At 38.2% G+C, this 20,020-nt stretch overlaps 1 protein-coding gene across 5 annotated transcripts in view; it reads right to left on the reverse strand.

Moving 5' to 3' along the window:
- The window catches only part of TASP1 (taspase 1), a 288,218-nt gene that overhangs the window by 82,302 nt on the left and 185,896 nt on the right, over window positions 1–20,020 (reverse strand). For all 5 annotated transcript variants that reach the window (XR_006655296.3, XM_045194733.3, XM_045194732.3 and 2 more), the window contains one exon: window positions 14,943–15,053. Coding sequence is in view for 4 of the 5 variants with exons in the window: in XM_045194733.3 (XP_045050668.2) it covers window positions 14,943–15,053 (111 nt within the window). In the remaining variant the exon portion in view is untranslated. The remainder of the gene's footprint in view (window positions 1–14,942; window positions 15,054–20,020) is intronic.

Here is a 20,020-nt window from a genome sequence, read left to right on the forward strand (position 1 = left end):
ACCACTATAGCCAGAAAATGCTGACTATTCTGATTGGCTTAGGCTAGGTCACATGCTCATCCATGGCAAGGGAGATGGGACAATCCCACCAAAATGGGGGTCTAAATAATCCCTCGTACTTAAAAAAAAAAAAAAAAAAAAAAACAGTATTGATATTGTAGTAGGCAGTTAGGCATGAGCAGAGTATGGAACTACAGGCCAAGTACAGAAGGTCACCAGGGCGGAAAGCCCTGGGTGCCTAGCAATAGACAATTGTAGGGTGGGACCTTGCCCCTGTGTGACCTTTCCTCCCCTAGCATATCGCTGGTCATGTGGTTTAGACCCCCTGACCTTTCATATCCGTAGTCTTGCAGTTCAAACCTCCCCTGACCTTTCCTCCCCTGACATGTTGGTAGTTATGAGGTAGACCCTTATGGAGGAGGAACAAAGGGGCCAGAGAACAGCCTCATACAATCCTCCATGTAAGTCCTTGTGTTATCAGCGATGTTTAGTTAGATACTGAGAAGGGGAGAAAAGGAAACTAGACATTGAGCTTAGTAACATGGGGAACATAAATAAGCCTGCTTGCTAGCCAGTAAGCTACAGCTTCACACTCCAGGGGAACACAACATTGTGCTCTGTCAAGGGGATTAACACCCCTCCCTTCCCCACTCCACTACGGGGTTGTTGGAAGGTGAAGGACCATAGAGTCCTGCCAGGTCTAACTAGGGGGCGTAGACACACTTGAAGCCCTCAAAAGCTTGGGAAGTTGATTAGTTCTCTTAAAAAGGCACCTGGTTTGTCCAAAACCCAAGATAACATAATCCCAGATGAACAAAGAAGCTCTCTTTCTCTCTCTCACCCACTTCGTGATGCATGCACTTACCCCATTCATTCATGTGGTGCCTCATCTAGAAGCACATGACCACGTGGGTCTTGCAGCCACCAGGGCCTGTGGCAGATGGCATGGACTCCAAAAGGACTAGGCTTTCTCTCTCTCTGGCCTGGGACCTGCACTCGCCCTGCGTGTTCGTGAGGTCTCTCTCCATAGCTATGTGGCCCATGGCAATGGGAACTTCAGGAGAGAGACTAAACACTGCAGCACATCAATAAACAGCAGCTGGAGACACATACTAAGCTAGCTGGATGCTAGACTGGACTATACACTAATGTGGAGCAGAAACTCTGGACACTGGCTTTTGTGTTGGGCCTACTAAAGACAATATTGGACTGTTTCCATGGGGAGATGGACTGAGATAAGACATTGGGAAATCAGGAATCACATCAATAAAGTTCACCATGGATCCTCCTGTGTGGATCTTAGGAAATTCTTTACCTCTACACACTACAAGAACCCCACATCCACTGAGTACACTTGCATGACAACACTCGTATTAAGCCCTAGAGATAACATCTAGGCCTCAGTTGGGTGTCAGCTCCAGACCCAGAAAAGCAGCAAGGCCAAGTGGAAGAACACCATAGCTGACATCAGGACAATGACTAATGACCCCTGTCCTGGTGCTGACCAAACAGTGGAGACCATGACCCTGATGGGGCATACCTGGAAGGCTGATGAATATTCTACTGAGATGCTTCCCTGAGACCGCCCATAAATTGTCAGCCTTTGAAACTCTTAAGATAAAGACCCAGCGGGCTCTCTCTTTCTCTCTCTGAAGCGTGCCTGCACCTTTCCCCCTCTCCTTTGCCCAGGCACGTTCTCTCTGCCTTTCTTTTTCCTAAGTCTCAAGGGCCCTTCTTTTTACCTCTGTAACTTTTACCTGAGTCCATGCAGCTGAGCTGGCTCACTTCTTCTACCTTTCGACATTCTAAGTATTTGTTCCAGAACTTGTGAAGAGTGCCAAAACCAACAAGTAACAAGCAAGCAACAAATCGATGAAGCATTTTCTCTTGCAGGGTGGCATCGTGACTCATACAAGTTCTAGCCAAGTCCAATGAGTCCTGAACAAGCACCAAGTACTGAAACATATTTTTCTCGTCAAAAAGTGACCAGTACAGGGTATGACAAGTTCTGAGGCTGATGAGTACTGACAAATGACTGCAAACTTTCTCTTATAATTTGAGTTCCTTGGCTTTGAATTCTTTACTAGCTAAACTCAACAACTGAGGCTGCTGAACCAAGGTGCAACATCCTGGTGACATTCACCATAAACAATACCAGAAGACAAGGGCGAAGAGTGTTGAAGTGTGTACATGTATACACACACACATACATTTTTTTCTGCTTACTCTAGGAGATTAAGAGATGTGGATTTTGGGCTTAGACCTCCAGGTGACTAGGTTGATACATGATCTGGTTCTGAGTTTTCCAATCATTTACCTAAAGGAGATGGCTCATCCAACATTAGTATTAAAAGACAAACTTAAGAAGGATATTTGACTCATTGTGGGACTTCTGGCAAAGATGGAGGCGTGGGTACAGACACTGTGTCTCCTTGCACAACCAAAAGGACAACAATTTAAAAACAAAAAACAACCAGAACTGACAGAAAATCAAACTGTATAGAAGTCTGACAACCAAGGAGATAAAGAAGAAACATTCATCCAGACCGGCAGAAGGGGCAGAGACAGGCAGCCGGGGTGGAGAGGACTCACGGCAAAGCGGCAGCTGGCGGACCCACTGAGGTGGCTGATTTGGAGTGGGGAGGGCAAAGTTGCAGCTGGCTGGTGAGGCAGCAGCCAGTGGACCAGGTGACAGACTGCACAACCCAGAGTTCCAACACAGGGAAATAAAGCCTCAAACCACTGGCTGAAAACACCCATGGGGGTTAAGGCAGCAGTGGGAGAAACTCCCAGCCTCACAGGAGAGTTCCTTGGAGAGACTCACAGGGGCCTAGAATATTCACAAACACACCCACTTGGGAAGCAGCAGCAGAAGGGCCCAATTTGATTGTGGGTAGTGGAGGGAGTCACTGAAAACCAGCAGAGAGCAGAGCAAGCACCATTGCTCTCTCTCAGACCCCTCCCCAACATACAGCATCACAGTGCAGCCACAGCGTTACCCTGCCCTGGTGAATACCTAAGGCTCCACCCCTTTACATAACAGGTGCGCCAAGATCAAAAAAAAAAAAAAAAAAGGCCAAATTAAAGAACAGATCAAAGCTCCAGAAAAAATAAAACTAAGCAACGAAGAGATAGCCAACCTATCAGATGCACAGTTCAAAACACTGGTGATCACGAAGCTCACAGAATTGGTTGAATTTGGTCACAAATTAGATGAAAAAATGAAGGCTATGCTAAGAGAAACAAAGGAAAATGTGCAGGAAACCAATAGTGACAGGAAGGAAACTGGAACTCAAATCAAGGGTGTGGACCAGAAGGAAGAAAGAAACATTCAACCAGAAAAGAATGAAGAAACAAGAATTCAAAAAAATAAGGAGAGACTTAGGAGCCTCCAGGACATCTTTAAACGTTCCAACATCCGAATTATAGGGGTACAAGAAGAAGAGGAAGAGCAAGAATTGAAAACTCATTTGAACAAATAATGAAGGAGAACTTCCCTACTCTGGCAAAGGAAAGAGACTTCCAGGAAGTCCAGGATGCTCAGAGAGTCCCAAAGAAGCTGGACCCAAGGAGGAACACACCAAGGCACATCATAATTACATTACCCAAGATTACACAGAAGGAGAGAATCTTAGAAGCAGCAAGAGAAAAGGAGACAGTTACCTACAAAGGAGTTCCCATTAAGACTGCCAGCTGATTCCTCAAAAGAGACCTTACAGGAAGAAGGGGCTGGAAAGAAGTATTCAAAGTTATGAAAGGCAAGGACCTACATCCAAGGTTACTCTATCCAGCAAAGCTATCACTTAGAATGGAGGGCAGATAAAGTGCTTCTCAGATAAGGTCAAGTTAAAGGAGTTCATCATCACCAAGCCCTTTTTATATGAAATGTTAAAGGGATTTATCTAAGAAAAAGAAGATAAAATATATGAACAGTAAAAATGAAAGCAAACTCACAGTTATTAACAACCACACCTGAAACAAAAACAAAAGCAAACTAAGCAAACAACTAGAATAGGAACAGAACCACAGAAATGGAGATCACATGGAGGGTTATAAACAGGGGAGTGGGAGGGGAGAGAGGGGAGAAAGGTACAGAGAATAAGTAGCATAAATAGTAGGTAGAAAATAGACAGGTGGAGGGTAAGAATAGTATGGGAAATGTAGAAGCCAAACAACTTATATGTATGACCCATGGACATGAACTATAGGCGGGGCATGTGGGAGGGAGGGGGTATGCAGGATGGAGTGGAGTGAAGGGGGAATAATGGGACAACTGTAATAGCATAATCAATAAAATATATTTTTTAAAAAACCTCATTGTGAAATAATAAATTGGTGATTTGATACTCAAAAAAAGGATATTTGAAAATCTTTGAAAAGTATAAAGTGCTATATAATTATGTAGAATTATTGTAAGTGAATAAATGCAACTGATGTAAAAGGAAATATGAAAGATTCTTTCCTACCTCATCCAAACTTATGAAATATTTAAAGCAATAGTTCCTATAACAGATACCTTAAGAAGCATCAGTTCCAAACCTCCCTAGACAAGAAAGGAAGTACACCACCTTCTTCTCAAAAATGACTTGCCTCATTCTATCCCCATCCCTGTTCTAGTCATACCTCTTCATTCCGTTGATCTTTAAGAACCAAAACTAAAAAATTTTAAAGTAACTGTACATATATTATTTTAAACTTTAAATTACTTGAATGGACATATATATGGTCATTTGCTGTGGCATCTGTTTGCAACAGAAACAACCTAAATGTCCACCAAAAGGGGAATTATGATATATTCATACAGTAGAATACTATGTAGCTGTCAAGAAGAATAAAGAAACTATTGACTAATTCTGATAGGATTTCTTTGATACATTCAGTGAAAAAAAGCAAAGTGAAGGATTGGTATATGGATTGCTACTACTCAGGTAAAAAGCAAGAAAAGACCACACATCCCACACCACCCACAAATGCATGGGATATCACTGTATGAACACAAAGTAACTAATTTTCTTGGTTGCATCTACAAAAAGTACCTAAGTTGCCAGAAGGATGGAGTGTTAGAGAGACTTCTCCCTGTTTATTCCTTAGTATCTTTTGAATCTTGTACTATGTGAATGTATTACCTTTGTACCAAATGAACATTATACTGATAGTGTAATACAGCATAAAAAGGGTTAGTAATATATTGTTTATATATACTCTGTTCTTCCCTCATGAATATATGGTCTTCACAGGCTCAAAAATCAGTTACTCTAAAATATTTGATGACTGGAAAATAAAATAGTTTACAATGAGGGAACGCAAATTTACAACCATAAAAACAATCTAAAATCTATTGTGGGCATTATTATAATTATGGATTTATTTATTTACCCACCTCCACCAAGTGAAACTTAAACCCTATTCAAACTAATCACTCAATACACTGCAAAACTCAGCCTTCGGCTTCATATGATTTAATTTTCCTTTCCTTCTTGCAACATTATAATTATGTGCTCTGAGTATACTGTAACTAATATTAGTGATTTTCTCCACATGCTCACAAATTAAAGGAACAGAGGAAAAAGCTTTTTGATCACCTAATCAGTACCCTTAGGAGAAAAAAAATTTGTTAATATGGAAACAAAGATTTTTATTTATTTTTATTTTTTTTCTGCAAGGGATAAAACAAATTCCTTGTGTGGTTTTAATTACATCCTAATACTTCATAAATATCTTTTAACATAAAATTCAAAATAAAGTACCTATTGTGAATAGCTCAGCAGCTCCCAAATCTGTGATGGCACCAACCTTTAAAATCACGTCCATGGTCCCTAAAAATCAAATAGACCAGCAACAAAACTATGGTTCTTTTTACAGTGACATGACACTGTTTACAGAATTGTTGTTCTTGTCTTTACTTTGTTAGTACTGTGCTTACTATTTTCTTTCCAACCAAATAATATTAACAATGTATTTCCAGTTATCAAAATTTGATAGCTAATATAAATGTTCTTTTCTTTGTTTCCCAGAAGACCTGAGTAAAAGCACATCTGCGGTTAACATGATCAACCTCTGCTACTTAAAAAGCTCCAATCAGGGGGAAGGTGGGTGTAAGGGGACTAAATGGTGATGGAAAAAAATACAATAGAAGTTTTTTAAATTTTTAAAAATTAAAAAATAAAAAGTGCCAAGTGTGAAAAATATATGGGATTTCCAGGATCTAACAGAAGGCTAAAATTCTTGTGTAAACAGAAAACTTTGGCCACAGGGAGAAAAACAACTTCAGCTGTGAATGCCCAAAGCCCAGAGAGTAACACTTTTGTTGCTGGCTACCCATTTCCATTTATTCTGCTAGTCTATCTTATTAGTCAGTTTCTGATCAATTCTGTTAGTAATTTAATACAATAACAAGTTTTTCTTTTTACTTATTTGTAAGAGGAGAGAGAAAATTAAAAAATGATTGAGGCTGTCCCAAACAGTCTGACCTAGTTTTATTCTCCTTTAGAAACAAAACATCAGCTATGTCACAAAAAAAAACTTCTCAGTTTCTTGGAAACTGTGATGATTGTGTTTCTTACATTCGGCATGCACTCAACTTCCCTCTCAAGCTCCAGCCCCATATATCCCACTAACTGTCTTGCTTATAAATAAATACCTCTAGGCCATAGGGGCAAAACCAATGCCATTCTCTCTGCATGTCCAATGTTTCATAAATGACATTCTTATAATCCCTTACTGACATGCAATTTTAAGTCCATCTTATCAAAAATCTAGGTTTTTTTGATGAATCTGACTATATCTGTCATAATTGACCATCAAACCCCAGAAATTCCGAGAGTCTCTAGTACCTGACACTCCTTTCTATCCAAATTAATTCTGCATTCTCTAATTGTCATGGCCTTCACCCTGTAGGTAAGGGTTCTTTCCCTCATCCAATAGCTGGCAGGGTACATACATGGCTTTCAATGTATATTTGTAAATAAAAAGAAGGGGAAAATTCTGAAAGTATAAAAGCCCAGGGCCCAAAAATTCATAATAAATAATGCTTCAGAAGATGATTAATTTGTTTTCCTTATTTTGCAATTTGGACATGTGGGTACAATAGGTTGAATATCACAGTGTTTACAAATAATGAAGGGGAAACATCTTTGCTTTTTGATAAATAAAAAGAGTAAATTCTCTTAGGAGTCCCTCAAGCTCCAGAGAGCTGCACAGGAAAAAGATTTTTGTGTTTAAAAAAGAGAAATATGCATAAGAATACAGAGAAAGGTCTTGTAAAACTACAAAACTGCACTAGAGAAGAGAATGATGTACTTTTAAAGTTTTCTAAACTACGAAGAAATTCATGAAACATAATCAATAACCTCAGTTAAGAGGTTAACTCAGTTATTGATAACACCAACCTATGCTTTGTTCCTCCTATGAAAAGCCAATGCTCATGAATTATTGGGGCTTTAGCTAAAAATTTGGTCATTACAAGAAAATATTGATGCCATTTCTGGACTTCTAGCCAAGATGAAGCTGTAGGTACATACACTTTGCCTCCTTGCACATAGAAAAGAAGGACAACAACAAATTTTAAAACAAAAAATAACTGGAACTGCCAGAAAATTGAACTGTATAGGAATCCAACAACCAAGAAATTAAAAAAGGAACATTCATTCGGACTGGTAGGAGGGGTGGACATGGGCAGCCAAGGAGGGGAGGACATGTGGCAAGGCGGTGGCTAGACAACCGGGCAGTCCCACATTTTCATACAGATAAACCAGGAGAAATAACTGGGGAGTGAGACAGACCACGCAACACTAGGTTCCAGCATGGGGAAATAAAGCCTCAAAACCTCTGGCTATAAAACATGTAGGGGGTGTGGCAGCAGAAGAAACTCGCAGCCTCACATGAGTTTGTTGGAGAGACCCACAGGGTCTTAGAACGTTCACAAACTCGCCCACTCCCACTCGGGAAACAGCACCAGAAGGGCCCAATTTGCTTGGGGGTAGCAGGGGAAGTGACTGAAAAGACGAAGAGCTGAGCAAAGCAGCATTGTTCCTTCTCTGAATCCTCCTCCACATAGAGCCCCAAACTGCAGCAATGTGGGTTACCCCACCCAGGCAAATACCTAAGGCTCTCCCATTACTACGTAACAGGAGCACCTAGATAAAAGGAAAAGCATGGCCCAAATGAAAGAACAGATCAAAGCTCTAAAAACAGAACTAAGTGATGAAGAGACAGTCAACATATCAGATGCAGAGTTCAAAACACTGGTAATCAGGATGCTCACAGAAATGGTTCAGTATGGTCGCAAAATAGAGGGAGAAGTGAAGGCTATACAAAGTGAAATAAAGGAAAACGTACAGGGAACCGACAATAAAGAGAAGGAAACCAGGATTCAAATTAATGGTTTGGACCAGAAAGAAGAACAAAACATTCAACCAGAACAGAATGAAGAAACAGGAATTCAAAAAATGAGAAGAGGCTTAGGAACGAACCTCTGGGACAACTTTAAACGTTCCAACATCCAAATCATAGGGATGCCAGAAGGAGAAAAAGAAGAACAAGAAATGGAAAATTTACCTGAAACAATAAGGAAGAACTTCCCCAATCTGGCAAAGGAAATAGACATACAAGGCCAGGAAGCTCAGAGAGTCCCAAAGAAGTTGGACAGAAGGAAGCACACACCAAGGCACATCATAATTACATTACCCAAGATTAAAGATAAGGAGAGAATCTTAAAAGCAGCAAGAGAAAAGGACACAGTTACCTATAAAGGAGTTCCCATAAGACTGTCAGCTGGTTTCTCAAAAGACACCTTACAGGCAAGAAGGGGCAGGAAGGAAGTACTCAAAGTCATGAAAGGCAAGGACTATACCCAAGATTGCTCTATCCAGCAAGCTATCATTTGGAATGGGAGGGCAGATAAAATGCTCCCCAGAGAAGGTCAAGTTAAAGGAGTTCATTGTCACTAAGCCCTTATTATATGAAATGTTAAAGGGACTTATCTAAGAAAATGATGATCAAAAATGTAGATAGTAAAACGATAACAAACTCACAACTATCAATAACTGAACCTATGAAACAAAAACAAAAACTAAGTAAACGACTAGAATAGGAACAGAATCACAGAAATGGAGATCACATGGAAGTTTATCAGAGGGGAGGGAGAAGGGGAAGAATGGGGGAAAAGGTACAGGGAATAAGAAGCATAACTGGTAGGTACAAAATAGACATGGGGAGGTTAAGAATAGTACGAGAAATGGAGAAGCCAAAGAACTTATATGTACAACCCAAGGACATGAACAAAGGTGGGGCAATGCTGGTGGGAGGTGGGGTGCAGGGTGGAGGGGAAAAAAGGGGAGAAAAATATGAAACAACTGTAATAGCATAATCAATAAAATACAAAAAAGGAGAAAATATTTATTGAATATAACTCCTTCATTTGGCAGAAAACCACAAGAGTTGACTCCCTTCAACCTCAACTACTGATGGCATACTGTATTTGACAATAAATCTATGATGCCACTAATGTTATAAGAACATTTCTCAAAGGAATAAAAGAACAGAGCAAAACCACCTTTTTATCATAATATATATACTGCAGAGAAATTTCCAACAGGGTCACATAGACTGCAGGTTGACAATACTAAGAATTTGGCTTAGAAATTCAAAAAAAATAAAAGAGACATTTTATAGATCAGCGGTCCCTAACCTTTTTGGCACCAGGGGCCAGTTTCATGGAAGACAATTTTTCCAGAGACCGTGGGGAGTGTTTGGTAGAAGGGAGGGAGGGTATGGTTTTGGGATGATTCATGAGCATTACATTCAAGCTCACCTCCTGCTGTGTGGCCCTGGTTCCTAACAAGCCCAAACCAGTACCAGTCCTTGGCCTGGTAATTGGGAACCCCTGTTATAGATAACATTTTATCAGCCATTATGTTTAGTAGTGAGCAGAACCAACTAAAAAGTGTTCTGTGACATTACTTGTTGAGAACAGGACAAGAAGCTATAATGCCACCCTGAAGTTCAAATACCACACACGCAGCTACAGTTTGCATGTAAAAAGAATAATTCATAAAACCAAGTTTGTTCAAAAATAACCAAGAATAGGAAAAGTCACATCTGAATCATTGTAAGGGTTTGTGTGTGTGCGTGCTTGTGTGTAATCACTTAAAAAGCACTACTAAAAAGGAAGTCTATTTATTTCTTTTCCCTACTTAACTAAGCATTTAGTCTATAATCAGCTGGTTAGCATGAAGTATTATTAAGGCACTATTTTTACAGTACCCATTTTTATGGGTTTTGTATGTTACACGAACAGTGGTTTTTTAAAAAATGCATGAATTGGTTTACTCTCTTTTATGCTTCCTATATTAAGTCAAACCAAAGCTCTGGATCTTGGCATAATGGTAATGCAAGTGGAAAAAAAGAGTTCAGTCTTCAAAGGTCTCAATTTTACTCTATTCATTCTATCACATTAAAGTCTCATTTTATCAAAAGTAGATTTTTAAAGAACCCCATATTTAAGATAAATTCAAAGTTTGTTACAAAATGCAAAAAATGGAAAAAATCTTTATTTCAGTAAGTCACTGGCAACTTTAGGAAAAAATACATAAAAACAAATTATTTCATCATGAGTGTAAAATTACCTTTTTAAAAAATCTCATGTTAGTGCAGAAAGTCACATGTATCAAACATGACACTCCTCAGAAAAAGAAGAGTTATTTTAAAATTCTGCCATGCCCTTTTAGAATCTTTCATTTAAGGTAATGTTATCATTAATAAAAGTTAGTTGTCAATTAAAAGAATATCACCCAAACAGCACAAAAAAAACTGTCAAAAGGTATAAGCAGATAATTCAGAAATTAATAAAAAGGCCAAGTAATAATATATGAAAAGTCGCTCAACCTCACTCATCCGAAGACAAAATAAAACTATAAACCATTTTTTTAAATCTATGATTCTGGGTACGTTTTAAAAATTTGAGTCTGGAATTTTTAGGACTGGGTTCAGTATACACTAGCTCATGGGATCCAGGAGCAAAATGAAATACTGCAGTCAAACTCTGTGAGTAGTTTTAAAGGGAAGAAGTTGTTTTGTTTTATTTTTTTTAAAGATGTATTTTATTTATTTACTTTTAGAGAGGGAGGAGGCAAGGAGAAAGAAAGAGAGAAAGAGCGTGTGAGAGTGTAGTTACCTCTCACATGCCCCTCACTGGGGACCTGGCCCGCAACCCAGGCATGTGCCCTGACTGTGAATGAAATCAGCAACCTCTCAGTATACAGGCCAGTGCTTAAATCACTGAGCCACCACACCAACCAGGGCTAAAAAAGAGAGTTTTTACAAAGTACAACAAACCAACAAAAGAGAAAAGAATACAGTTCAGGAACTCCTTAGCATGGACCCAACTCTAGAGAGGCAAAAGTAGCTAATAAATCTTATTTTTTAAACGATGATTTATTTATTTATTTATTTAGAGAGACAGAGAGAGAAACATTAATTTATTGTTCTACTTATTGATACAGTCATTGGTTGATTCTTATATGTGCCCTGACCAGGGATCAAACCTGAAACCTTGGCATATCAGGACAATACTCCAACTGAACTACCCGGCCAGGGCCAGTGAATCTGCCATTTGAGATTTAGTAAAGTGCTTCATGTTATTCTCAGCAAGTAGGAAGTTATCATGTGCCATAATTGCCCACTTACTACATGATTCCCTGAAAGTTAATTTCTCTTGAATATCTAGTTTTCACCCCTTACTATTCCTTTCCACTAATGCCCTGAGACTGTATCGAGTGTAACTAGACAACTAGTAACACATTATATTAATTACATATGCTATTAAGGCCAAGAATTTAGACTCCCTTAAAAACAGCATTCAACAATGATAATTTTAATATACCTGAGGATATAGTAATATAAATATAATCAACCTTTTCTTCTGTAAAATCACTAGAGGCGGACTTCAAAGTCTTATTTCTAACTCATTCCTGAATTTACATTTTTCCACTGGCCATTGGGCAATTCTTACTAATATGCATATAGTCAATTCCATTATTTGTGTCTTCATAAGCTCGGTTCAAATAACTGCAAGAAAGCACCCATATAAAATCTTTTCATATTAAAATTTTCCTACGGTTATTCACTCTGTTCTTCCTTCAAATAAATAAATACAGTTCCTCCTTGCCCATAATCTATCTCTCTTTTCCCTAAAAATGTTTCCTAACAGGGCATGAAACTTATTAAAAGGCCGGAACAGCAGTGAAATTCAGTTTTAGCCCCATCTGTGGAAGGTTCCATTTTTATCTCATCAATTGTATGCTTATCTAGCTGAGCTTCTATGGTGGACTTCTGTAAATTATAAGCAGAGACAGCTCAGAGATGAAATATATTTGAGTAAGAAAGCCTAAATTTCGGGAAAAAAAGAGTTTGTAGGAGCCCTTGCTTAGCCAGGTCCCCTAAACAAAGGGCTAGGGTAAAGGTATGATTGAACACCTGGATATTTCTGAAAAAACTAGAAGAAAAGAATTGATCACTGGTATGGGTGTCTGTCCCTCTTCCCAAGCTGGTGAAGTTAGAAGAAAAAGGGGAGACAATAAAAAAGCCCCAGCTAGACTTGGAGGATCCAAGAATAGATGAAGCCTGAAGAGACAAAAAGGCAGGTAGAGAAGTCCTCCATTCCCATGCAAGGCTCAGGCCAGAAAAAGTAAAGTAGGAAAAGTAGCCTGATATGCATGAGGAATTGGTAATCTCACTGATTACACCATTTTCAGACCAACTGACTCCATTACCACTAGCATCGCTGTCAGTGCTGAGAAGTCACAGACACCATACTGAATTCAACAACAACAGAGCCCAGTGACCCACAGGTGGGAGAGGGCAAGTTCCATTTCAGCAGAAGCCAACAGTGGGAAGAGAATAATGGTGAACCATAGTCCCTCGCACAATAACAAATAACAAAAGAGCTCCCTAGAATCCAGTTACCACCCAAAAAAAATGGAAGAGGGGAAAGACAAATATAAAGTTCCATGTAAAAAGAGATTAGGAAACTAGCGGAACAAAGGCAAAGAGCCAGGCATTAATCTGAGTTAGAGAACAAAAACAGAGTTAAAATAGGCACTCTTCCTGCAATTTCCAGCATGTGCTGAAGAGAGGCAGTGTGGTGTGAGAATGTCTGGTAAAGTCTGCCCCAGCCAGACCCAGAACAGGGTCCATCTGTGATCTTGCAAGCTAAGCCTGGTGATAACCTGTCCACAGCCCTTTCAATATGGAAACCAGAGGCAGCTGCACACCATCCTGTCGGGACTCCTTTGTCAAGGCCCCGCACAACCTACACGCAGCCCCTGTGGCCCAGAGGGTCAAACACCAAGCATTCACTTCCACTGCAACCGCTCTGTGGCCTATGTGCTCTGATGACCTCTGCGTGCACTGCACACTCAGCCACCGACTGATCAGCTGCTCCCTACCTGCACTCTAGAGTGTGGTCTATTCTTTACCCAGCAACTCCCACCCTGATCAAACTAGTAAACTTCTCTGATACCTGGTGGCCAAACCACACCTTCTCCAAAAATGTCTGAGCCCCTTCTAACTATGTCCTTCCTCAGATAGTATCTCAGCTCTAGAGTACCACATAGAGTTTCCTTATATTTTATAATTACTCTTTCATCATAGTTAACAATTCTTCATATTTAACTTACCCTGATCAACATAATGTATGGTTTCTATCTCTTGAATGGACCCAGATGGCTACATCCTCCTAACGTTAAAATCACAATCTATCAATATTTCCATTTTCTCTACTGATGCCTCTCTCAAAATCACCATTTCCTGTCCAACCCCTGGACCATTCCCAGTCCTTAATGTCTCTCTCCTATAGAGATGGTCTTGGACAACTTTAGCTCTTCTCTATAACCCTCCCCACCAAACACATTTTGTCAGCTTAACACATAAAGGGTCTCTCCTTCTTATCAGATCAAATATGATAAGACTGAGATTTTACAGTCTTACACTGAGATTTTAAGGCCCTCTGTGACCTGGCCTCACCTAGCCAATGCGGCCCCACCACATATCAGGAATGCTTCCCTCCAGGTAAGACCCAAGCAGATGTCTAGCCAACCCTCCCCTCACCCCCACCCGGCTGGCCACACTTAATCCTATTGTCACCCTGTTCCTTTCTTCTCCCTCTTTCCCCACTAATCCGAGAGCCTTCTGGAGCCAGTCCTAGAAGACCATCATCCATTAATCCTTTTGGAGTGATTTCTTCCTATACTTTGTCTGTGTTTTCCTCACTATACAGTTAGCACCTTATTATATCCTCTTGTCTTAATTCTTGTGGACATAGCACCCGCCCCCATTATCCCTGTGATACTCTCTCTAATTTATGTGTTCATGGCTAATTATCCTAACATATTTAACGTTTTATATTACTTATAGTACTTCACATATCTTTGCATACTGATAAACTCAATGTTAAATGATGGGAAAACCGGACTAAGTCAAATCATTTTAACCCTTACATAGCTTGGTAAATGGAGCCAGAATGGGATTTCAACTTAGCCCTACACAAATGTATGTGGCAGCCCTGGACTCATGAATACTAAATTTTAAAACTTGGACTTTAAAAAACGGTCAAATTTTATTTTAAAACTTTTAAAGAAAGTTGTACCTTAAATTTTATTTTAGTAGACTTTTATTCTACTGTATTATCCTATCCTGTATTGAATCCTAGACAATATCTCCCACAGCTTGGACGTTAGATTAGTTATATGGTAAATTTTATGCTGTAGTAGCTGCTATGATGGAATTTTTTTCACGACCAAATTAACTGAGGGTCTAAGTCTAGGCTAGGCCCTGCATCTAGCCTAGGTCTAGCGATACCAACGTGGTACCTGACTCATGAAGTTTATAGCTCAGCAAAACAATCTATATTTAGAAGGATACAATTTTCTTAATGTTATACTTACTGATAAACTTGTTTTGCATAGTCTCCAATAGTGCTTGGTGAGCATCTTCAGCTTGTAAAGCATGTGAACATTCTCTAGCGAGTATGGTGCGTACAAGATGCTCCCCACATCCTAGAAATTGAAGGAAACCAAAAATTGTTAAGGAAAAGCAGTACCAAACATCTGTCTTGTGTTAGGAGCATTAAAACACCCTTATGAACTACTTAAGAAGTAGCTGTGCTGGAGAATAATTCAGTGATGGATGAAATGATTTCTATGAGCAATCTAGTAATTTTAGTAATGAGATTTGGCAGAAACTAGAGAAACACATGACTGACTAATCTCAAAAGGAAACAAGCAAACAAAAAAAAGCAGGAAAACTTTTTCAAAAGAATGATTTATACAATACAGGAATTTAGAGTCTTTTACCTAGGAATTTTCTAGGGCTCTATCTCATTTCCATGATTGGGTAACTACAAAAAACTGCCTTATAATTTATTTGATTACATTGCATTGACCTTGGTCGCCTATTGCCCTCTGGTATCCCACATACCTGGTAGCCTGGGAGAAATCTAGTCAGGCAGGGCCAATGTGAATCTCCCCCAATCTACTTTTCACTGAAATGTCTACCACACATCAACAGCTGTAAAATGCACTTAATAAAATAACACCTTACTCATATTCTAGTGGCAATTTGCATTGCTTTCAAGGGCGAATACCCTCTGTAGTTCTAAAGAAAGAATGTATTTTAACCCCTTGAGTTAGTGCATCTGAACCTGGACCATTGAGACACTAAGAAAGGGTAGGCATGGTGGTGACAGGCAATGCCTAGAATCTCATTACAGTCTCTACCTGTTAAAAGTAGAAACTTCCTGCAAAAGTAGAGACAGAAAATTTAATTTGTAAACTGGTTAGTTCAAATAAAATATTTCTGAACCAAGAGCTTGATTTTTTTTTCTTAAAAATACAAAATGTTAAAAAACTACTTTGACAAACATTGGAGAAGTAAGCCCTTTTTAAAATATAGCAAATGATATTTAAAATGCTTTTTATACATAAAACCAATTTTGCTATTAAAATAAGTGTCTTTTTAGCCAAATGAGAATGGTAGATACAAAAGATCTTTAAAAGGTCTCTTTCTTAGAAACATTTTTCCATTCAAAATGATTCCTCTCCCCAACTGAATTTCTGCTTCCCATCTCTTAAAAAAAAAAAGTTCCTGCCAAAGGTGTTCTGTTAGTTCATTGGAAAACAATGTCCTCCATAAATTCACAGATAAAGGATATCATATTATCTAAGAATCTACTCAGACCAAAGTATGACTCAAACCTATTGTCAAAAACAAACACAGCAAAAAAAGAAGCATCTCCACCATTCACTCATTTTCCCTAACAGAACCAGTGACAAAGTAACTTTTTTTATGTCATTAATTTGCAAACAAATATGTTCATGCACAAACACTACACTGGTGAGTGGAGAGGGGAGGTTATTAGCAATCCCAAAGAAATGTTGACTAAGATTATCAAATGAAAGAACCTCTTTTAAATAATGCCCTAAAAGTCTTAAATTCATAAAACTCAACCAACACAAACTGATATGATACACAGTTCTCTGTTCAGCTAATGTGTATTATGACAGATATTATGCACTAACAACAAATCTCACTAAAAATATAACCTGTAATTGTTAAACCATGTTGGTATCTTTCATTTGAGAAATTTTCTCTTACATACAGACCTCTCTCTCCTCTCTCCCTCCTCCCCTCCCCCTATAATACATGCTCATATAAACACACATACAATATATGCTCATTGCCAAAACCATAAATCATTCGAAAAGTATCGAGGTTTTTTAAAAATCATCTGACATTTTGCCTGAAAGAATCCCTCGTATTTTTGGGTAAAGTGGAATGTGAATAACCTTCAAGATCTAAATATATCTTTGTGAGTATCTACACTGAAAGGAAGATCTAGATATGCAATTTAATACGTAACTTTGTAGGCAGGATTGTGGTGATCTCTATTTTGTTAAAATTTTTGTAGTATTATTTTTATAATCAGAGAAAAAGTGACAATAAAGCAAAAAGAAAAGAACCATTTTTGACATTTACTATGTTGAGACATTGTGCTAAGCTCATGAAACTCCATAAATTTTAATTCCCTTTGTGTACATATCTGATGTTGAACAGTGAAATGTTATACTTTGGAACAATAATAATTGCTAGGAAATTGGCATATTATAAGCTAAATGAGTGTTCAGAAGGTTATGTACACACACCTCAAGTCAAACAGCTAAACCACATGAAGTTAACATTACATCAAAAATACACAATGTATGTCAGAGAGACTTTTTCCTCTCTTGTTATACACGAATAGCAGGGTTTTCCCATGATTGATTTTTACCAAGGAACTTTCAAAATTATGACTTCTACTCTGACATATATCACCTCTAACATGAGAGCTTTGACACCAAAAGCTTGTTCTCCTGCAGGTTCCAATCAAAGAAAAATTTGACTTCTGTGGTTTTACCCACAAAATTCCAAGGTTTCTTAAATATGATGCCATGCAGCTGAAGTAGAATATAAAGGCAAAGAGTTCCATTCTTTATTCTAAGATATTAGAAATAAGCCTTTCATTACATCCTCCTTTTGTCCTTACTCGTGCAAGTCAGAGTGTATTTATGTTCTCAGATCTCGGCAGTAAACACGGATTATACATATATTATAGAATGAAGACCTAACAACAAACCTAACAGAAAAATGAAGTAAGTATCAAATTCTAAAAGAACTTAGAAAAATACACACATATTTAGCATCAATAAAAATAACAACTGAATGGTTTGAAACACATAGTAAATCCATAACTTATTATTTAAAAAGCATTTGTTACCTTTGGAGGATGATTTGGAACCAACTCGGTCTTGTGAAAACTGATAAATTTAAAAAAAAATCAAGGATTCCTCTGTACTTCCTATAAGAAATATACAGCAGGGTAACCAAATAGTTTATGAAGAAAAATTTTCTCCATAGCATTATCCCAGTTAATAAATAGAGAAATCAAAAGAATTAGAATATTGCTATTTGTAACCTGTAATTTTATAACTGATACAGGCAACAATCATAAATGGCAGCACAAAAAGTTACAACCAGATACTACATGTCTCTTGATAAAATTAGACCTTTTTAGAGTTGCCCCCACTGAAAAAAATTATACCTGAATCCAATCAAATCTACAAATTCAATGATCACTTTCCAAAATTAAAGTGCATCAACAAAAAACCTACACTTAACATCGAACTTAATTGTGAAAGACTTAATTGTCTCTCCCTAAAATCAAAAACAAGGCAATGATGTCTGCTTTTATCTCTGCTATTCACAATATAGTAGAAGTTCCAGCCATTGCTCTAAGGCAAGAAAAAGAAATAAAAGACGTAAAGACCAGAAAGAAAGTAGTAAAACTGTCCCCAGCTGCAGATGACAAAATTGCTTATGTAGAAAATTCCAGGGAAAACCAACAAAACGACTACTAAAGGAATGTCTCCAGATTCTTCCTATCTGGTTGGTAATCCAGGGCAAAGGCTCACAGCAGATATCCACCTGGTACTTACCAGTACCAAAATGTGGACCTGATTTTCAATTCTTCCCCATCCATTCACTCATCAGATTGTTACTGAGCACCGCCCAGAGTATACCGCAGTTTGGTAGTGGTGCTGCTGCATATTGTCAGATTTCCCCCTCCTTGGTTACTGAGCACTTACTCAACTATCATTCTGGCCAGTCCAGATACCAGTGCCCTAATTGTGTATCCTACAGGCCAACCTTAGGGATTTACATGAGAACCTTGGAGTCCAGCAGGAACTCTGGACATTCCCACAGCCTACTAGAGCCTGTCTCCATGGCCAGGTGATCTCTATGTTAATCTCAAACCTTAACCCAGTCTCAGCTGACTCTTTCCCAGTGTACTTCCTATTACTGAGACTCCAGTATGCACCACATCCGAAGACTTCAGAATCACAATATATTTCCTCTCTTGTGGGAATCCTTAATCTATCATGACCCACACTAAAGATAAACTCACAATAAAAAATTACAAACCATAAACACATATATACAAACACACACATACACACACACATAAGGTAGAATGTGCAGATGCAAAAATCAGAAAGATTATCAAATCACGAAGTGATGATAATAGAACACAGGTTGACAAACTTTTTCTGTAAATAAAGAAAGAAAAAGAAAGTAAATAGTATTTTAGGCTTTGCAGGCTACATTTGATCTCTGCCAATTTCTCTTGTTCAACTTTTGGAATAACCTTTTAAAAATTTAAAAGTAATTCTTAAATCATGGGGTGCACTAACATAGGCCATGGGTCAAATCTGACCCGCAGATCACAGTTTGATTAATCTTGTAATAGAACAATCCGTAGTACAAAGATAAAAAGGAAAGGAGATCGTAATTTTAAAAACAGACTGATCTAGGGGGAGGGGTTGGGGAGGTGTGCAGTTTTTTCAAGGAACCAAAATACCCCTTTTCAAATTAAAAAAATAAAAGTTTAAAACAACACATGCAAAAAAATTTAATTCAGCTCAAGCAAGAGAACTAGAAGATATATCTGTGGAAAATTAAAAAGCAGCCTAGAATGATAAACAGAATGAAAATGTGGAGTTAAGCCTGGAGTATAAAATGAGAATATCCGCATAGTAACAGTCATTTTGAAGAGAGAAGAGAAAGAATGGGGGAGGAGGCACTAATAGTTTAAGAGGCAATCAACAGTTTCCAAAATTTAAGTTATAAGGAAATTTTTAAACTGAAGATATACAGTTCCAAAGAAGAGGAATAAAAATAAATCCATCCTTAGGTATACCACAGTGAAGCTCTGGGCAAGACATAAATAAAATATTAAAAACTAATCATAAAGCAAAAAAGAATAACCTACAAAGAAATTTTAAAATTTAACTGATAAATTACATATTGCCAAGCAGCAAAAGAGACCAAAAGACTAATACCTTAAAAGTGACAATAAACGAACAGGAAAAAAACAAAAACAAAAAAAAACACATGTCAACGTTGGATCAGTTAAACTACCATTCTAGAG

Source organism: Desmodus rotundus, chromosome 6 (assembly GCF_022682495.2).
Source record: "Desmodus rotundus isolate HL8 chromosome 6, HLdesRot8A.1, whole genome shotgun sequence".
NCBI classification, from domain to species: Eukaryota; Metazoa; Chordata; class Mammalia; order Chiroptera; family Phyllostomidae; genus Desmodus; species Desmodus rotundus.